Source organism: Pleurodeles waltl, chromosome 8 (genome assembly GCF_031143425.1).
Source record: "Pleurodeles waltl isolate 20211129_DDA chromosome 8, aPleWal1.hap1.20221129, whole genome shotgun sequence".
NCBI classification, from domain to species: Eukaryota; Metazoa; Chordata; class Amphibia; order Caudata; family Salamandridae; genus Pleurodeles; species Pleurodeles waltl.
In genome coordinates this window covers 1,193,667,228-1,193,686,754 of record NC_090447.1, presented here as the reverse complement: position 1 = coordinate 1,193,686,754, position 19,527 = coordinate 1,193,667,228, and the positions used below count along the sequence as shown (strand labels likewise).

General features: G+C 43.1%; 1 protein-coding gene across 4 annotated transcripts in view; it reads left to right on the top strand.

Annotated features, from left to right (window-relative positions):
- LOC138250517 (mitochondrial ornithine transporter 1-like) overlaps window positions 1-19,527 on the top strand; it is a 72,246-nt gene that overhangs the window by 413 nt on the left and 52,306 nt on the right. For 2 of the 4 annotated variants that reach the window (XM_069205472.1, XM_069205475.1), the window contains exon 2: window positions 9,042-9,176. In XM_069205472.1, the coding sequence (XP_069061573.1) occupies window positions 9,122-9,176 (55 nt within the window). In that variant the 5' untranslated portion in view covers window positions 9,042-9,121. Of the gene's footprint in view, window positions 1-5,575; window positions 5,668-9,041; window positions 9,177-19,527 lie in introns of all 4 variants that reach the window. The other 2 variants (XM_069205474.1, XM_069205473.1) reach the window with 2 other exon arrangements.

The window sequence follows — 19,527 nt, the reverse complement described above, 5'->3', positions numbered from 1 at the left end:
TGACTTAATTTTATTATTATTTCCCTTACGCAATGACCTCCTGTCTAATGCACTCCGCTAGGGCAGATGATTTGGAACCCATGACTTAAAAAAAAGACAAAAGCAGCTTAAAGGTGTGTTTTATTTATGACTGACATTCCGCCAAGCGGCAACCCGCTCGTCCGATCCTGGCAATGCACAGCTCTTGACTGAAGGGTGCCCTGGTTGTTTGTGGGCTTCCCCCACGGGATATAAGCACCTCTTATTTTTACTGGCATGATTATACAGGTCCCTCTTAAATCTGGCGACCGGCTAATCCTGCCTGGCTGATGTAACCGCTTATCCAAGAGGGAGGGGTCTGCTCACCCAGCAAAGCAGCCCCAGTGCATTTTTTGAATGACTTTCACATTTGTCATATGTGATATTATTTAAAAAAATCTTTTCAGACCAAACACTTTTCTGACCTTTCCAGACCTGAACTATGTGCTATTTTAAAATATTACTGACGCAGCAAATGTTTTAAAATGGAAGAGCGTTTTCTTCAATTTGCATTGATATAGTGATTAATAAATCCGACTGGACAGGTTGTGCTTGCTCGGAAGGGTGTTAGATTTTTTGGTTACTGTATGTAGGAAATGCTTTGCTGACATGCATAGTGTCTAGACTTGTACTCTTTATCTGCAGCTGTGCTTAAGTGTGTAGTGGAGTGAGGGCACTTCAGCTTCATATTAGTTTTGTATATTAAAACGCTGTATGAGCCGTGCCTGGTGGCTCAGTGCACTGAGGGCTCAGTGCACTGATGCATCCACCTGTCTTTGACCTCATGGTCACAGATTTGAATCATGGTTATTGAACTCAGCCTTTCATCCGTCTAAGGATGATAAAATGAGTACCATCGAGTTGGGTAACAATGAACATCTGTTATTTCACTACCAAGATATCCTTCTCGGTGAACTTGCACTGTACAAGTGAACGTGTTGTGTGGGCTTCAAGGGTGGCGTTACTGTTGTGCATGCTATTGAATGGTTCCACTGACTAAGGGCCAGATGTAGCAAAGGGTTTTACCCATTCTGTGTCTATGGGAAAATGTGTTCGTACATATGGCCCTAAGTGCGCTAATGTAGCGCACAAATATCCATAGGGTCACCAGACACTGATGACCTAAGCTGCCTCAGAAAAGATATGCCCTCAGCAGGGGTTGGAAGGCAAATAAAGTAAAGTGAGAGATACTTGTTCATGGGATATTATCTGCCATCCTTGTTGGGGGAATAGGTTCTGGTTCTTGGGTGGGTATGGTCTTCAGTCATCTGATGGTGATAGAGTCCTAGTGTGGCAATGCCAACAGATTTGACTTGAACAATGACAGGAGTTTGATATCTTTAAAATATTCTAGAAATACCAGGGCCAGTATTAAAATGAGTGGGTGCCATTTCAACACTATTCACAACTGCAACTAAAAGACATTTCCCCCTTCCCAGAACAGTGCTGAGGTATTTTAAAGGATTCTTAAGGACCATCAATATTTCGTCCACAACAGCTCCCAACATGCCAAAGTTGTGGGCATCCCTTAAAAGAAGAAATGCTGTCCAAAGTAGAACTTTCCATTAAGAATCATTTGACTGACTTGGTGAACATCTAGGCTCCCATTCCTAGAGCCACAGTAATCCCGATTCTGTTGCAAAGGGGAGTGTGCGCCAGAATCAAGATTGCAGTTTGAGCATAACAACGCACTGACCGTTTTGTTTCCCAAATACAATTTATAATAAGTATTGACAAAACCACCAGGTCTGGCATTGGCAAGCTTGTGCATTTTGTATTGCATGCATGTACCACAAACATAGAAAAAAATGAAATTATGCCACTATATACTTGAAATAAAAATGTGATTTAAAAAAAATCCTCTAGCATGGCTTTGTTATTAGTAATGTCTGTGGAGCCATTAATTTTATTTTTATTAACTGGGAAGGAGGCAGGACTAAATTACCTCTCATCTAAGCACTCAACACTCGGACAGCTACAGTTTTACTTGATACATTGTAACAACAAATTTAACAGGCATCACTCGCTAGATAAATATTACATTCACTATCACTGCTCAGTGGAGGAGGGCACCTACGTTATTGCCCTTCTTCCGTGCCCACAGTAATGTGGGATTACACTGTGCACTTTAAAATACATCATCAGTGAATGTGTAGATTGTTCCACGCGTGGTGGGCAGTTGTACAATCTTTGAATGTACAGTAACACATCCAAATAATTGGTAACAGTTTTTAACAGGAAAATATCTGCTCAAACAGTTTCCTGGAATGCTGCTTGCAGCACTAGGATTTTCCGCATTTTGCAACAAGAAGGAATTCCTTAGGTTTTTAAAAGTTCAAGTTTAGGAAACAATTAGGAATCCTTATAGCATTTTAAATGTTTCATGCAGAATTGTCTGCATGCCCAAACAACTGAAATTATGCGAAGCTGCAAATTTCGAGCTCATATAATGGCCAGTTTAACTCTTTATGCGGGTAAGTCATTGCCTGGCTCCTTTGCCCAGGTGCTGACTTGGCGGTGTGGGTCGCAGCACAATGGCACATTATAATATGGATCACAGCCCCAACGGCTTCCTCTTTCCAGTTGAAGGCTACAGTGTGGCAGAGGGTTCGAGCTCCATTATTTCTTCTTTGTGTGAAATAAGGGCCTTAATCATTTCATCGGTGCATGTGCACACCACCAGAGAGGCTCTGTCCACTGAAGCAGAAAACAAGCCTTCTGTTTGCGGGGCACTGGAATTTAGAAAAAAAATAGTATCTCGATCACGTTGAGCGCAGTGGACGGGCACTAATTAAGTTGAAATCAATTAGTGCTTGATCCATGCTCCACACAGAGGAACAGAAATGATGCCAGACATGCCTTGACGAATTACGAGGCTGTAAAGAAGAGTTCCACGCAAACCAACAAATGGTGAGTGTCAGGCGGGCTCCAAGCTGAACAACAACAGTGTCTCGCATTTGAGACACATGCACAAGCGCATGCACTCACAGGCTCGACCCTAAACATGAAGATTGAAGATGAAAGTGCTGGCATGTTTTCAGGGGCTGTTAAAGAGAGGGCGTAGACACCAAAAAGGTCTGGGGCTACATAGAAGGGCTGATGGATTTCCTTCAACCTGGGTTTATTACAACATAGAAATTTGGGGGCTTGAAAAAAATCCACAGTACTGAGGCGTACGGTTGCATTGTCAATGGTTATGCCCTACAAATTGCCCCCTTATTTTCACAATAATTACTGCAGTGTACCATAATTCATTCCACATATTGAGTTACATTTGCTGGTAATGTAAATGCCCAGTTACGTGATATATATTTTAGTCAATATGATGGGAGACACCTTTCCTGCAGACAGAAAGGTATGTTGAAGCTATACGTAGAATTATAGATGGGTGACAGTGAATTGCAAGGATGTTTTTCACTGAGGGGTTCTGAGTGACGTCAAAAAGGCAGCAAGAGAAAAGCTTGAGTTATCTGTGATGTCACTCAGAACCCTGAGGTGAAAAACATTCCAGTAATTCACTTTTTACCCATTTTACCCATTTATAATTTTATTTTCAGTATGCCCCCCAAAATCATCTGCCCCTGCCTTCAACTACTGGGCAGTGGCAGAGGACAATGAGAGAACTATACATAACATGCACTCTGGTCCCTGAAGCAAATGTGAAAAATAAAAATCTTACGTGCTATCCTTAACCGAAACCCTCTCCCTTCCCAACCCTGCAGCTGTGCTTTCTGGTTTTCAGTCAAATCAGACAAGCAGAGCTGCGTTCACAGGCTCCCAGAGAGCCCTGTCAGGCCTGGAAGGCCTTTATGAAACCACAACAGTTGATAATCAGTTTTGTTATCAACTGTTATAATGTCATAGGAAGGAGTTATGACTTTCAGAAGCTGGAATAAACGACGATAGAAGCTCTCTATGAGAGCCATACGTAACAATTAGTTGTACAACACCTGAAATCTGCATAAGTTATTAACACTCATTCATGCTCGGCTACACTACAGATTCCATGGTATACAACATTACGCTTTTCTTCATTACGTTGCTCTGCACTTAACTATATCACAGTATCATACATGTGTACTCTTTTAACTTCACCATACTAGGCTTGGATTTATCCTAATCCACTGCTTGACAATTTTACATCTATTTACCTTTCTACTTTACATTAAACATATATGTCAGTCTATCACACCAGTATCTCTTTCACTTCTGGTCATTAATCAGTCTGGTTATTTTAGACTCAAGTAGGTGAGATTGGCTGCCGCTAATTGTCTGCATATATAGACGTTAATGCCTGTGCCATTATCAAGCTGGGACATGGGTCACACTAGAGAAGGATATTCATGTTAAAGAGAAGCAGGTATTCTGGGAATATACATCCACCTGGAGCTGATAGCAATTGTAAATATGTTCTGCAGGCACCACACAACATTAGAGGAAGAAAACCCCAAAGGATCTCTTAGACAAGGAACTTGAGTTTATGATAGCCAAATGAGAGAAAGTTTACTACATCCTTGTGGATGACGATAGAGTTACAGGGAATGTGGGATGGAGGTGTTTCTTCGAGAGGGAAGCCCATCAGCAGCTACTCTGCCTGAGCTTAAGTGTACTCAGTAACAAGAGCAGAGACACCAAGGAGAAATGGTGAGGAAGTAAGAGCTATTGCGGGCGGAGAATGTATGAAAACACGGCAAAGATATTTGAGAAAATGGCACAAAACAGCTGGTACAACTTTATGTTTGAGGAAACTCTAGTTCAAACTGTAGCTGAGAGAATTAGCTTATTGAAATAATTATGATTTAGGATAGTACGAAACGGTACCATACTTAGCAGCCCAACACAAAGATTGATTCCTGGTCCAGCTCCTACAGAAATATTTTGTCACTTAAGTAGTAGTAATAAATGCATAGCAAAGTGAGAGCTTAGGGAACTTCAATGTACTATCGAGCCATTTTTTAAAGACCATTAGGTCCACCTATATGTTTGAGGGTGTGTCTGGAGTAAATTACATTAATGACAACAACTCATGGATTTGAATTCTGTACACCATTTCTAGATAGTAATTTATTACTCTTTAGACACCTGCAGTTTGAATCGGCTATGTCGGTCATTTATTTCTCATGGTGTCTTTTGGGTTCTGATAACACATGTTGTATACTATTTACTTGAGATTCCTGGCAGGAATGCATTTCTTAATTTTTAAGTGAGAAATGTAGGTGCAGTTTCATTATATATTTTACACATAATGCAGGCAACTAAACAAGATGTGATTCATTAAGGGGAGCTAGTGCGACTAGCATAAGTGATTAGAGACCGAGTCAAATCTCTTAAGTTGCAGACTGCCCTTTCCAAATTGTGTTGTGCTTTTTGTAAACGGGAGGTGTTTTTCTAGGTTAAGCCAATATCTTCACAATTACAGTATGCAATGCAAAATTGAACAAAGGCATCTTCCACCATTATCTTGTGGATGCATGAATGGAAAGGAAAGACTCTCCTAAGGGTATGATCTGGTATTAACATCTTTAATTACATTTTTTGTTTGTTTTTCCGTATTCAGCTCAACATTTAGAGTGATGCCAAGGCCTCTTGCAAAGGAAAAAGGCAGTCAGTAGTCACCCATGGCAGAAGGCGAAAATGATGCTTGGCAGCTATTTATGTGGTTAAACATCAGCAGGATATCCTCCTTGGATGGGTTTAATTTAACATAGTTACTCATGCAAAACCGATTTTTTTTCAACTTAATAAATAGACCTGCGGAATGGTTCTGTCCCTCATCATCCAGATTGACTAAGAGCTGGTGATCATCCGCATAAAAATAGGTGATCACAAGTAGCATGACCTGTGGTTGCGCCTAAGTATTAAAAAGTAGAGGGGAAATGTTTGGCCCCTCGGGATCACCCTAGCATAAATGAGTAGATGCCAAGGTGAAAGTGCCTCATTAAACGTCTTTTGTCCTATAGACTTAAAATACTATATATGTTGAAGTACCGTCTCTTAAATTTTAAGACTGCTGAGGCATTCTTGGAGACTTTTGTGAACAAACATGTCAGTTGCAGTGGACAGGTCCAGGAGTATCGCTACTCCTGAATTACCCCTGTCCCCCATCATTCTCAAGCTGTCCACTGCAGAGGTGATCACTGGTTCTGCCCCAAAGGCTGGTCTGGGCACTGCTTTGGAACTGTCAGAAATTTATTTTTCCTCTAAAAGGCTTGTAACTGTGAGGTAAACACCCTTCAAGTTGTTTGCATGTTGTCTAAAAAGGCAGTAAGGATATACGTTGAAAACTGGCTGGGTCTCTTGGGTGAAGTGATTTGTTTTTTTCCAAAAGTAATTTTAATATCAGAAAAATTATGGCCTTTTTCAAATCTTGAGGGACCGTGCCTGATTTGAAGGAAGTGTTGATAATGCACATGACCTCTAATGCAATAGGAAGGCAAAGTTTCATTAGGCTTCCAGTGCATTACTGGACATGAGCAGTCTTTGGCAATTCTCTTCTGTAACTAGACCAAAGGTAGAAGGTCTTTGGTTACTGAGGTCTTCTCCAATATCAGAAGTATTCGTTTTGGATTTGAGATCTTCCCTTATCTCCTCACTTTTTCATGGTTGCAGATGAATTCTGGCTTATTAAATATTAGTGTGCCAGCCTTTAGAAGACTAGAAGGTTTAGAAGGTTCAGCCTGTGTCATTTTTGATTGAACATACCCACCTAGTTGAGAATTCTGCTCAACGGCACGTCTCAGTAGAAAGACTTTAAAATTAACAGAGCACCAGGAAGATCCTCGGGCCAGGCTAGAGGTCACTTGGAAATTAACCAAAGCAGTTGTGGCAATAACATATTATCTACAGGACGCAGATACTTGTCCCAGCATTATAGTCACAAAGAGCAACAGTTGTGTTCAGGCTTCTGTCACATTCTGTACTCCTAATCGAAACTGTTTTTTAATTAAATAACTTTGACCATCACTGTAAGTTCAATTTCACTTATGACTACAGCTCAGTGTCATGGGATCTTTTAACCTTTATTTTTGAGAATATGAAATATGTACTTAATAAAAGTATATTTTAAAGAAATTCACTTTCGTTTCCATGGGAAGAAACTGTGTTTCCCATATGCTTTTTCTACACATTTCCCAAAGTCCTTGTAAAATTTACCCTCTCGCTAACATAATCCTAACCACTTTGAAATAGGAAAGAAAACTTTGAGGTGTATGCCATGGGACAGCAAGGAGTTAAGGCCTGGAGAAAATATGTGTGCCTTGAAAGACAGATCTGTGGGATGCTGTGTATTGTGAAGGAGTTTTTCTGTTGCAAGATAAGAGGTCTCGAATCAGTGTATGAAGAACCAGAGAATGGCACTGCTAGTTTAGTGGATGGTGGCTCAATATAACAAAGCAAATAATGGGCAGCAGGTTAATAATAGCTGCATTCCTATTCATTGTCATGTACTAGGACATGAATGTGAAGTACCTCTAGCTATACATGTGGGAAAGAGCCCGGTGAAAGCAAGAGGTGTCATATGACTTAGGTGTGACTGGTGACCTCGGCTGTCAGATGGGGCCTGGGACAGCTTCTTGTAAGTAACTTCATTTTCACAGTCAGTGTTGCATTACTGTTTTCTGGTACTTGGAGCCAGTGGGTATTTCAGGCTGTCTCCTTTGTCCTCAATACCTCTTCTCCCGAGGAAAGCTCTTTCAAGTACGCTGCCAGAGGTAACAAGCATTTGCAATGCAATGGGTCTTGTGTTTGCTCGAGTTAGAGCTATTAGCGTTGTAAATTCCTAACTGGACTTTTCTTGCCACATAAATTGAAAATGTAAAGTAAAACAGTTGACATAAGCAAGTCAATTGCTCGACCTAAAAAGGGACAGGCATTCCATTTCATAATAGCACTGCCTAAAGGGGAGAGGGCTCCACGGTTATATTATCGGAAGAAGAGAGGGCTCCAAGGCCATGTTGTCTAAAGGAGAGAGCGATGCCTTGTTGTTACTGGCCTGAAGCAATTGTGATCCCATCTCTGTAGGTTTACCTTTCATTCTAACTCTTCAGGCATGCCCAGTTGTCTATAACATTTGCATTTTCACATTGTAATTTTGCAATTTGCTTTTGTTTTACTGTTTTCATAGCCATGTTTTGGGTCACTTGGTTTAAAGGGTCGAGTGTCATCCAAAATTTAAATATTAAAACAATATTTTACATTCGTACAAGTCTTTATTGCAACAGATAGATGTAATAATAGGAGGCAATTCCAAGTTAGATAGACCTTTTGATCTTTATCCCTCTCAGGAATCGTGTATGTTCCCAGGCTCTTTGCTCTCTTCCTTCACCCTTCAATCACCCTCCTATGCTGGTCGTCTCTCTCTTACTTCTCTTGTCCATTCAACCATACTCTCTCATCCACAGTTTGCTTGATTTTATTCTGCTCTTCTTGTGTCTGCTCTCGCAATACTGTGAAGCAGAGTGTCTGTGTGTGTGTGTGCTTCTGCACTCCAATGATGGTCTGTGATGGCTTAAGAAATATTGCATATTAGGGCACAAAACCTTTGCTTGTCTCACATCTTGCAATGCCATGTGCTTTAATGTGTAGAAGTATCTCCGTACCCCTATCTTAAATTCCTAAATGGTGGTTCATAAAGAATTTGAGCACCCCAACATGTTTTATAGTAGTTATCAACTGAGCAGAGAAATGGAAGGAAACCCCTAGAGGACCAACTGTGTGACCCCATAAATAATAGTGCTCCTAAAAAGCACTACTCAAATGTGTAATACCGAAGACAGATTCTGAAGCCAAAACTTAGAAAATAATGCTGTGGATTTATTAAAGTTCTTTCAGAAATTGCAGTTTAATGGGGTGATTGACATATATTATAATTGAAACATTTATAAATCCATGAGGCTATTTTCTTATTACAGGCCCCAGAACCTGCCTCCGTATTATGTGTTTTCTGGTAGTGTTTATTTCCGATGAGAAGCAAAGATGACCATTGAATAATGTTAGCTAATAATAAACCCTTTCTTTCACTACAGCAGATGTGGTGATGGAGCCAGGACTGCGCCTGCTGTGACAGAAGGACATGTCTGTATAAGAAGACTGGAAGGCATGAACCATGGGACCAAATCCTGTCATCCAAGCTGCTATCGACCTTACTGCAGGGGCTGCAGGTACTATGAGATCAGATGCAAGCCAATAATTCTTTGCTGTGGGAGTTTTTTGTAGATTATTAAACTGGCTTGTTTTGCTCGCCCTTAGACTACTGCATATGTGGCCATCCACGTCATAAATTATGTATAAACTATCCATCTATTTTCAGCCTGCTTCCACTTGTTTTGTTCTCTCCTGGATGCCTTCAGCTACTTTAGTCTTTGATGAAGAAGCAAGTAGTGATTAAGCTCTAAAGTCAAACTAGTCTTTTTTTTTTTTTTAATGTCCCTTTATTTTAAGCCTATAGCGGCTTTCTGCTGATTACTTTGTGTGCCTGCGTTACATTAGTGTCTTTTGATGAATATGTTATGTTAGGGACCTTGGACAGTCTTGCAATGGGAGGCTGCTGACAAACCTGTCACTGCATATGCTTTTTATTCTAAAAACATTGTGACTTATTGGCAAGCGCTAATGGCACATTTGACCTTAGGGAATTCCAGCCGCTGTGCAAGTGTCATGAAAGTTAAATGAACACGCATACGTTAAATTTAACGCATGACCAAAGGGCTGATATGTAGCCACATTACCAAGAATAGCTTAGTATTCTTTTTAGTTACTAGATTTATTAACTTTGTGAGGACTCCATCCCAACTGAGTGAAAGACTGCAGCCTCTCTGTTCCTTTTTCATCAATCAAATTCCTGCAATACTCCAAAGAATTGACAACAGAAAACCCTACAGAAAGGCCGCACTTTCCTTTAATATAGAGTGTAGACACAGTTGCTCAGTACATCCTAAACATGTCCGTTGTCCAACATGTATTATGGGGCAAGAAACTTGCACCATCAAACTATAATCAAAAGGAAGAATGGAGCACACTATTATTGATTTACTTCCAATAATAATTGAAACCCTGAGTTCTTTGATTCTATTTAAACTTCAATAGACAACCATGGTACAGTTCAAATACATAATAAATTCTACATATTGGCTACACTATTTGAAATTCACATTTAATACAAACAGAAACACATCTATACAAATAAAACTAATAATCAAAAATGACAACAGAAAATTAAAGAAATAAATGTCACAAGTTTGACACAACTCGTCTGTAAAGTCCATATCATTGAACTCCAGAGACTTAAAAGTCAAAAGACACCCAAGTCCAAATAGTCCGTGACAAGGGTGTACATTATCCCATATGTTGACTTGAAGCAATGCAGTTTCTTAGTGTCCAATGTGAAACAATTTGCTGCAAAGTTTTTGCGGTTTCGGCACGAGAAGACGCTTTTCCCTAATGGGATTGCCCACGCTAAGGTTAGAAAATTACGTTTCATTGTGAATTCTTCCACTGGAAATGAAATAAGTACAGATGTGGAGCACCACAGTACCCGACTGGACAAACAGATTTTGAAAAGTTTATACCAAATGCGAAGGGACGAGCCTTGAGAAAGTCCCTTTAGGGACGAAACACGTGTCGGCTGAATTTGGTTCGGATTCTGCAGCGAATTGTTTCAAATTGGACACTAAGAAACTGCATTGCTTCAAGTCAACATATGGGACAATGTACACCCTTGTCACGGACTATTTGGACTTGGGTGTCTTTTGACTTTTAAGTATAAGTATATGATTATAATACTCCAAAGAAGCAAGGGGAGGAATTACAGCTGCATGTCAAATGAAAACATTGGATGAGCAGTCACCACCATGGATGATGCTTCATGGGTGATCGTGTTGGTCTGTCTCTCTTTTAAACTCTGAGGAGAGAATGTCATGCATTCACGTTCTGTGTACTGTTAACATATGAACTCCAGTACCTTTCCACTTAGCTCTAGCAGTCATTTATAAAGGGTTCCTAAGTTATTATTTGCCACAGTAGTGGTCAGCTTGGCTTGTCGTGGTTTTAGTGCTTATTTGTTGTTTTTACTTTAAGCCCGACGGATTGGCGCTTACAGAAGTTCTGGTTGCAAAGCACCCAGAAGTTCCAAGTGATTATCCTAAATATTTTGAAATTTAAAGCAGAGGTATTACGCTGTGATTATCAGGTGTGGTCTTCCTCTTAAATGACAGCCTTGGAGTGTGAGTGCAAAGACTTATAGGGAGTGAATGTCAGTAGTTTCCTGGACCTGTAGGGTGGCTGTGTCTCCCGAGCTGACTGAAAACAGGGATTTTTGCAGCAGGTAGTAACTCCTTCCATCACAGAGGTGTCAGAACTCTAATAAAAGTGAAGCATGACTTGTCTGTATGGTAGTAGAGCAAGGGGGTGGCAGACCATCAATGTTTTCCTAGCGAGAGGACCTAAAGGTGAGAACAGATCTTCCCCAATCATGTTGAGGACACTGTGATGCAGTGCGGCCATAAGAGGGGTTTCACTGAAGCATTCATCCCTCTAAAAGAGTACCTCTGATATGGACAGTGGTAAAAGGAGCTAACAACCGACAAGTGTACATGTTGTTATATTTGTAGGGAAATTGGAGAATACAGAGGCTGATGACCAAATGATCTAACTGGACGCAGGGTAACTTTTTTGGACTGTGCATTGATGAGCTCTCAATGTGATTGTCTGTATTGCTAGCGGCCCTAAAGATTGAAGTAACCATCTAGCTAATAGCATTAATGCAGACCTCCAGTAGGCGGCATCCCCACCCCAGTCAAGCACTTGCAATAGTGGGTGAATGTGAAGCATCATGGCTGCAGTCATAGCATGTTGAGCCAGAAAGAAGTTACCAACAGTATTCAAAATATTATGCTGCTGATTTTCATTATTAATAAACATATTTGTTTCCTAAAGGTATGTGCCTTTATTGCATAAATGGTTGATTCCTCCTGCTTGGCAGGAGGCAGGGCTACACCCAAGAGGGAAGTACCACCAAAGCAAATCTCATAAGTGATGCTTTGCTTATAGACCGATGGTATGAGATATGCATATGATCCTCCCCAATCGAATTAGGCACCACCCTTACACAAAGTCCTGATGAATCCCAATTTGGTGTTAATGAATCACCACTTTGTGGACAAACGCGGTTAGTAGTGTTTGCAGGAACTACGGGTGGAACACTCTGAGACATGCTGACATAAAATTACTGAAAGCCACTGTGTGGTCCAGCTTTGCACTTGGATACATTAGTGTGGTGGCAGAAAGCTCCTGTTCAAGGAATACTTTGTATCCTTCTGTCTGGCAGTTCTTCTCAATGACTGAGTATGTTTACAAATATTGGTGCAAGAGCCCTCAAACCAGACCCCAAGTGGCAAGCATCAAAACTTAAATTGAGGCAAACCAACATGGTGTTTTTACCTGAGGACCCAGGTGAGTCCTACCATATCAGAGGGGGGGGGAGGGATCACTCCCACATGGTCCTGGTGCCCTGACATTACACCTACCTCTGAATTAACAATGAATCTACATCTTCAACAGGAACAAATACATTTCTACAATTAGTCGAGGCAGACACCCTTGCTTTCCAGATGTGGTGGTGACTACTGAACGAGGTGCCTTTCCATAATGCTTCTCTGTATTCAGCCCAGTTTCAAGAGGCACAGGTGTTGGGTTGAGTCTCTTATGTCTGAGTCTGATGGCTCTGAAAAACGAAGTATTCATTTGAAATGGGACACATCTCTCTCTGGCAATGGATTTTCCAGTCTGCGATGCTGTGAGCCTTTGTCTTTTTCTCTCTAGTACTCGTAGGGGCTCTTTATCAATGGAGATGTCAGTTTTTCTTTGTTGTTTTTGTCGAATGAGCACCCAGTCTCCTCTAACAATGGCACTCTCTCGAGCTTGTCACCGTTTGTCTGCATAGATCATCTACTTTTAGTGTTCATCAGTGGCTTGGAGCTTCTGTACGTCCACTCGCCTTTCAGCAGTTTTCTGAGGAATTTTGGTCCGGATCACTCAACCGAATATGAGGGTGGTGGGAGTCTCACCGGTCATGGAGTGAGGTGGTTGAGTGCTAGGCTGTCAGGCCCTGGCATAGTCCATGATTCAAGTCAATTCCTTCTTCTGACGCTCTCTCAATCGTTTTCTTGACAGTGTGCATGAATCTTTCAGCGACACCATTGGCTTGAGGCCATAACAGTGTGATTTGTTGGTGTATTACACACATACGGGTCAGGAAAGTTTGAAATTCCTTACTGGTGAACAGAGAGCCACTGTTAGACTTATTTGAGGAATGCTCTACATTGTAAAAAAGTCATCCAACATTTTTACAACCTTTTTGTGGCCTGTGGACAAGATGCTTTTGACTAGTGGACAGTGAGAATGTTTGTCATTGAGGGCGTTCAGGTGTTGTCCATCGGCTAGGGGTCTGAAGAAGTCAATGGCAACTCTCTCCCAGGCTTGAGCAAGGAGATTTGACATTATCAGATGATGTGTAGTAAGCTCCTTCTCACCTCTCTTGTCTTGTCTAGCCTTGGAAACCTCTCTCTCTCCCTCTCCCTCTCCCTCTCCCTCTCCCTCTCCCTCTCCAGGAGTCAGTGCCTTTCTTGGCTTATGAATGCATTCAATTCTTGGTGGAGTCTTGGCCTTGGGATTCCCGAAGATGTTCAGCAGAGCCTGGTGATCTTGGCTGCTATGTGTGGTCCTGGATGCCTTTCAAGCTGTATAGCGCAATTCAGTTGATGCATGTCAATGTAGATGCGTACCTCTGTCTTATTGTCTCTTTTAGGCACTATGACTGTGGGTGAAATTCATGGGGTGGGTCCAATAGAGTGCTCTGTAATGTCACGTTGTAGGAGTGTAAGTTACTTTTCTATAGTGATTTGTGTATGAAATGCAATTCGAAGATGCTTGTGGGCTAATGGGCAAATGTCATCATGTATGTGTAGTCTCACTTTGACACCTTTCAGTTTTCCCAATCTGTGAAAAAACAATGGGACTTGGTGTGCTGTGTCAGACTCTATGATGATAGTTAAAGGAGGTGAGCCCCATGTCAGCTGCCATTGTCAAACTGAGAAGACATGTACTGGACATTGTTCCCTTTGGGCCGTACATTGTTGCTTGAGCTGATTTTTCTTAGTGTCCCACCATCATCATAAAGGATCCTTGGCTTTGCAGGGGCTGAGGACACTGCAGGTTCTAGACTTACCATGGTCTGTTGCATCAGGGACTACCTCAAACCCTGTTGCATGAACAAGTGACTGACTTCATTTCCACTTTCTGTTACACTTTGTAACACTGAGACACACTTTGTTTTGGTCTTGTCAAGTCAGACTTTGCATACCCAACTAGCCTTTAAAACGTCACCTGTTGTGAGGAAACACGTGTTGGCTGTGATTGTGGAATGATACTCATCTTATTACCTTGATGTCCATATCTACAAATACAAAGGAACCTACTACAATCAAACTCATCTGGATGACTTGTTGATTACAGACTTATTTGGAGTGCTGCGCTGTCTTTGAAAAATATATGTATGGTGTTTTTTTAACACTATATTATGCTTTTGGGCAGTGGAGCTTAACACCGTGCTCCTCCCTACTTTGGACTTCCTTCAACAGGAACTGTCATTGATTGTACTTCTATAACGCTGCAGAAGTGCACCCATCTATCCACCACTACCCATACCTTTTATTGTATGTCCTTTTTCTTGTCAGGTTGGCCTTTCTTCTGACAGGCTCAACACACAGCTTTGAAATGGTTCTCTCTGCTAGCCGGTAGTTGAAAAGGCACCAGCACTGTGCGATGGCAGAGTTCCACATGAGCAACCCATGTGACACCAGATAGGCAGTTGAAGATGCACCGTCAGTGTGCTGTGTGATAGGAGAGCCAGCATGTGCGCACGTCCACTCGGGATTCAATGTGGTGGTATGCAGAGCTGCACAGAGGGAACGGAGCCAGCTGCCTTGTGAGCTTCCACTGCACACATGCTCCACCCAGGCTGCTTTGAAGAGCTAATGCGACGGCCACTAATGCCGCGAGGGGAAGAATTGGAGGCAGGGGTGGTTGCCTCTTGTCACCAGTTGTCATGTCCCCACAGTCACTAGTGCCCGTTAATGACTCATGACACACAAACATGTGAAACCACCATCTTTCTTCTGTACGGCTCATCATTTCTTCTTCATCTAGCCCCTGACCCCACCACATAATTTCCCTTTTCTCCCTGATGGCCAGAAATGATGGCCCAGCTTAGTCCTACCATATTGGAGGGTGGAACCATTCCCACAGTGTCCTAATGCCAAGACACTGCACCAGGTACAGGCAGAGTGTCCTAATGCCAAGACACTGCACCAGGTACAGGCAGAGTGTCCTAGTGCCAAAACACTGCACCAGGTACAGGCAGAGTGTCCTAGTGCCAAAGCACTGCACCAGGTACAGGGCAATTAAGAGGGTGGTGAAAATAGAGTACTGAAGAGGTTTGATAACAGTACCAGTATATGAAAGTGCTATGGCTGCTGGCGAAAGTAAACAGCAGCATGGTCGACAGACTGGGTGATGCAGACCATGATAGCGTATGGTACCTAGACCATAGATGGGAGGAGCGATAAGTGAACAGAAAGTGACATACACTGAATAAGTGATTATTGGGGCCTGAGGCACCTCAGGTCACTGAGGGTATCTTAGGTACAGAAAGTGATTTGTTTTTTGTGCTATGCAGAAATGTTGATAGATGCCAATAATTAATCCATAACCATGACCAAGGATACTGGTGAGATGATTTTTTTAAAGTATTCTAACTCTGCATAGGAAACTAAGTCACACAGAAAGTTCAAAAGTGGAAGAAAGTGAGTTAAACTAGGGACCCTATGACTGTTGACAATGGTACATCAGCATCTAGTTTGTCCTTTCATAAAAAGTATGCAACGTAATTTAGAGGATCTTAGGTGAATGGTCCTATGGATGACTTAAGAGGAGATGGAGGCTGGTCAGAAAACAATTGTCATTAAAAAGGGTGATAAAGGGAGAAGTGAATACTCTTTGCAAACTAAAGAGCATTGAGACCTCAGGATGGAACACACATTTATATGGCAGATGTGCAGTAGCTAACAAATAGTTTCACATAAAAATAAATGGCAATGTGGGAAAGGGACAGAAATTATAATTATATAGTGGCAGAAGCATTGCCTCAGAGGAAATTTGTTTTAGGAACCTTCAAGTTAAACTGGGTACAATAGGTGTTAGGTGCCCCCACCTGTCCCAGGGCTTGCAGAGTGGCCAGTTGAGCTGGAAATAAGTGTGAGTCCAAGATGATTCAAGCAGAGTTCCGAAGTCCAACAGGTTCTAAAAGAAGGGTACCAATGGGCATGGACTAACAAAGTTGGGTTGAGGTGCTTAGTGGCCTGGGTAGAGTCAGTATGATTACATATTAAAATATATTAAAAACGTTTGGACTACTGCAGCTCATATGACATTGAGGCTGGGATTAATCCTGTTATTTTCCTCTAAGAAACATAATATTTTTTTATAACATATTTTATTGAGTGATAAGGAATAAAACAAAACAAGGCACACCATGGTATACCAGCAGCATTAGTCAAGACACTCCATGCGTGTGTGATGCATTGATTCATCCAGAACCTAAGTAGTCAGTGTGGTTAGGCCAAGCCCGTAGTATTTCACCATTTGCACCAGGTTTTGGCGTGTTTCTGCGGGCAGCCACTGGCCGACTATATGGGCTCCTCTTTCTGAGCGCACCAATCCAATCCTTTTTGCCATTCTACCAGTTTCAGGGGAAGCAGGCTCTTCCATTTACCTGCAGTGTCTCTCTTCGCCACTAATGGACTGTACCTATTAGTGTCCTCTACCCCTGAATGCGTCCCAGGCCCTCCAGGACTCCTGGCAGTGGAACTTTGGGTATCAGAGTGATCGATCTCCTCAGGACCTGAAAAGGGTGACTCCAATCCGGCGCCAAAAGCCCTCAATCACAGGACACTGCCAGACCACTTGAAAGGCGTACACATCCAGACAGTCTCATTGTGGGCTGGCAGGGCTTGTGACCCCACCCACGTGTCATAGGCATCGGGGTATAAGTTACGTAGTGTGGAGATGAACCAGCTAGAGGTGCAAAGATATGGCTAGTTCTCGATGGGCCATGCCAGTGTCCTGCCAGTCAGTGTGTGCCTGAGTGGTCCAAGGTGATCAATGGTGTTCAGCACCAGCATACAATAGATTTGGAATATCCCTCCATTTCCAATGCTTTTTATAAGAAGCTTGGCTTCCAAGGGGTTAGGCTTCGGAAGATCCACAAACACAGTCCTCATTCAGGAAGGCTTGTCTGATCTGTAGATGTTTGTGGAGTTAGGTCTTCAAAAGCGGTAAGTGAGACTGCAGGTCCTAGAAGGAGCATAAGTGGCTGAGCAGTCAAACTTCTTCCAGGGTTCTGATTCCAATCTTGCCCAATTTGGCAACACCATCTGGTTGCACCGTTTATCAGAGATAGCAACCATGCCAGAGGAGGTCTTTAGAGTCCACCTGCTCTTCCATCTGGTGGAGCACAATACCACTCATCAGTTCAGGAACATCCTTCTAGTGACGTCCGGCAGGTGGGTACCAAGTGTCTCAAGACATGAGTCCCATCAATTTGTCAATGCCCAATAATGGGAGTTTTGCACGGTATGCCAGGTTGTTCCAACTGCACGTAGCCAGTCATTCATGATGAGGATCTGTCCCGCACAGAAGCACAATTGCAAATCGGCCATTACCATTCCTTCGTCGTATACTAAGAATCTGAATTTAGCCATATCAACACGGGCAGATCTACTAGCCCAGAGGAAGGAGCGGATCACAGTGCTAAGGCAGTAAACCAATTATTTGGAGTCATTAGTAGGAAGTTCTGAAGGGTGTAGAGAAAGCGTGGAATACCATCAAGACAGAGGCCCTCATTACGACCTCTGCGGTCTTCTTCGAAGACCGCCGAGGAACCGCTGTGCTGAAGACCGCCAGTGCAGGCGGTTTTCCGCGCAGCGTATTATGACTGCTGGCAGCCCATGGAGAGCCGCCAGCAGCCATACTGGCGGTCGGCGGGGAAGTGGAGGTTGCTCCACCGCCCTGTTATCAGAACACTGCCCCCTGAATCACGTCCCATGATTCGGTGTGGCGGTGTTCTGGTGACGGGGAGCTGGCGGTGGAGCAGCCCCCATGGATCCCGTCCCCTCCCGGAGGATCAACGGACAAGGTAAGTTGATTGTCTGTTAGGGGAGCGGGGGGGTGTTGTGTGTTGTGTGCGTGCATGGGGGTGTGAGTATGTAGAGGGGGTGTGAGTGCGTGTATGCATGCAGGGGGTGTTGTGTGTTTGAAAATGTGTGCGTGTCTGTCTGTTTGTATGTCTGTGAGTACGTGTGCATGGATGTCTGTACGTATGTGTGCGTGTATGACTGCGTGTGTGTCTGTTGGTATGTTTGTTGGTATGTGTGCAGGTATGTGTAATGGCGGTGTCTGAATGCATGTAGGGTGGGGGTGTGTTTCAATGTTGGGGGTAGGGGTGGGGAGGGGGGTCCTGCCACCTTTGGAGGGTGCCAGGGGGGTGGGGGTGTGGGGGGAGGACTCGGGGTGGGGATGGAGGTGGGGGAGACCCCTATCAGTGCCAGGGAAGGAATTCCCTGGCACTGATAGTGCCTACTGTCATGGATTTCATGGCGGTTCCAAACCACCCGAAATCCATGGCGGTACGCAGGGTCGTGATACCGCCGGCGGTCTGGTGACGGCCGCCGGGCTTGAGACCAAAGTCTCCAGCCCAGCGGTCGTCACCGCCCTGGCGGTCGGAGTGGAGAAATTCCATTTTTTTTTCTGCTGGCCTGTTGGCGTTATTACTGCCACTTCTCACCCGTCCGCCAGGGTCATAATGAGGGCCAGAGTCTTGATCCAGGATATTAAGTTGTAGAGGTGTCCACCGTGTGAGGTATTTTTTTCATCTTAGTAAGAAGCAGGTTTGAGGTTTAAGTTCCATGTGGGATCGGGTTTGAGCAACAGTGAAGCCCTGATACTGGAAGCTAAGGCATTGGATTGGAATAGAGCCCTTCCATGATATGTATTTGGAGTCACTCATATGGGAACCAGGAGGGATTTGCATTTGTTCAGTCAAAGGCCTGAGGTCTTCTCATATGTCCAGGAGACGGAGACATCTAGGCCCAGAGAGATGGAAGTTGGTTAAGAACACATTGTCTGCATAAAGCACAATTTTGTTTTCAGCACCATCATCCCAGCGTACCGACCTAGAGGTTCAATCACCAGCACAAATGGAAACAGGGACGGCCTTGTTGTGCTCCTCTCAGGGTGGGGAAGGGTTCAGAGAGGACCCGGTTCACCCAAATACACTCTGACAGATGAGAGTAAAGGAGCCCTACATAATTGCCAAATCACAGGACAAAGCCCATACACTCTAGAACCATTTTGAGGAAGGACCAGCCAATCAAGTCAAACGCCTTTTCAAAGTCTAGT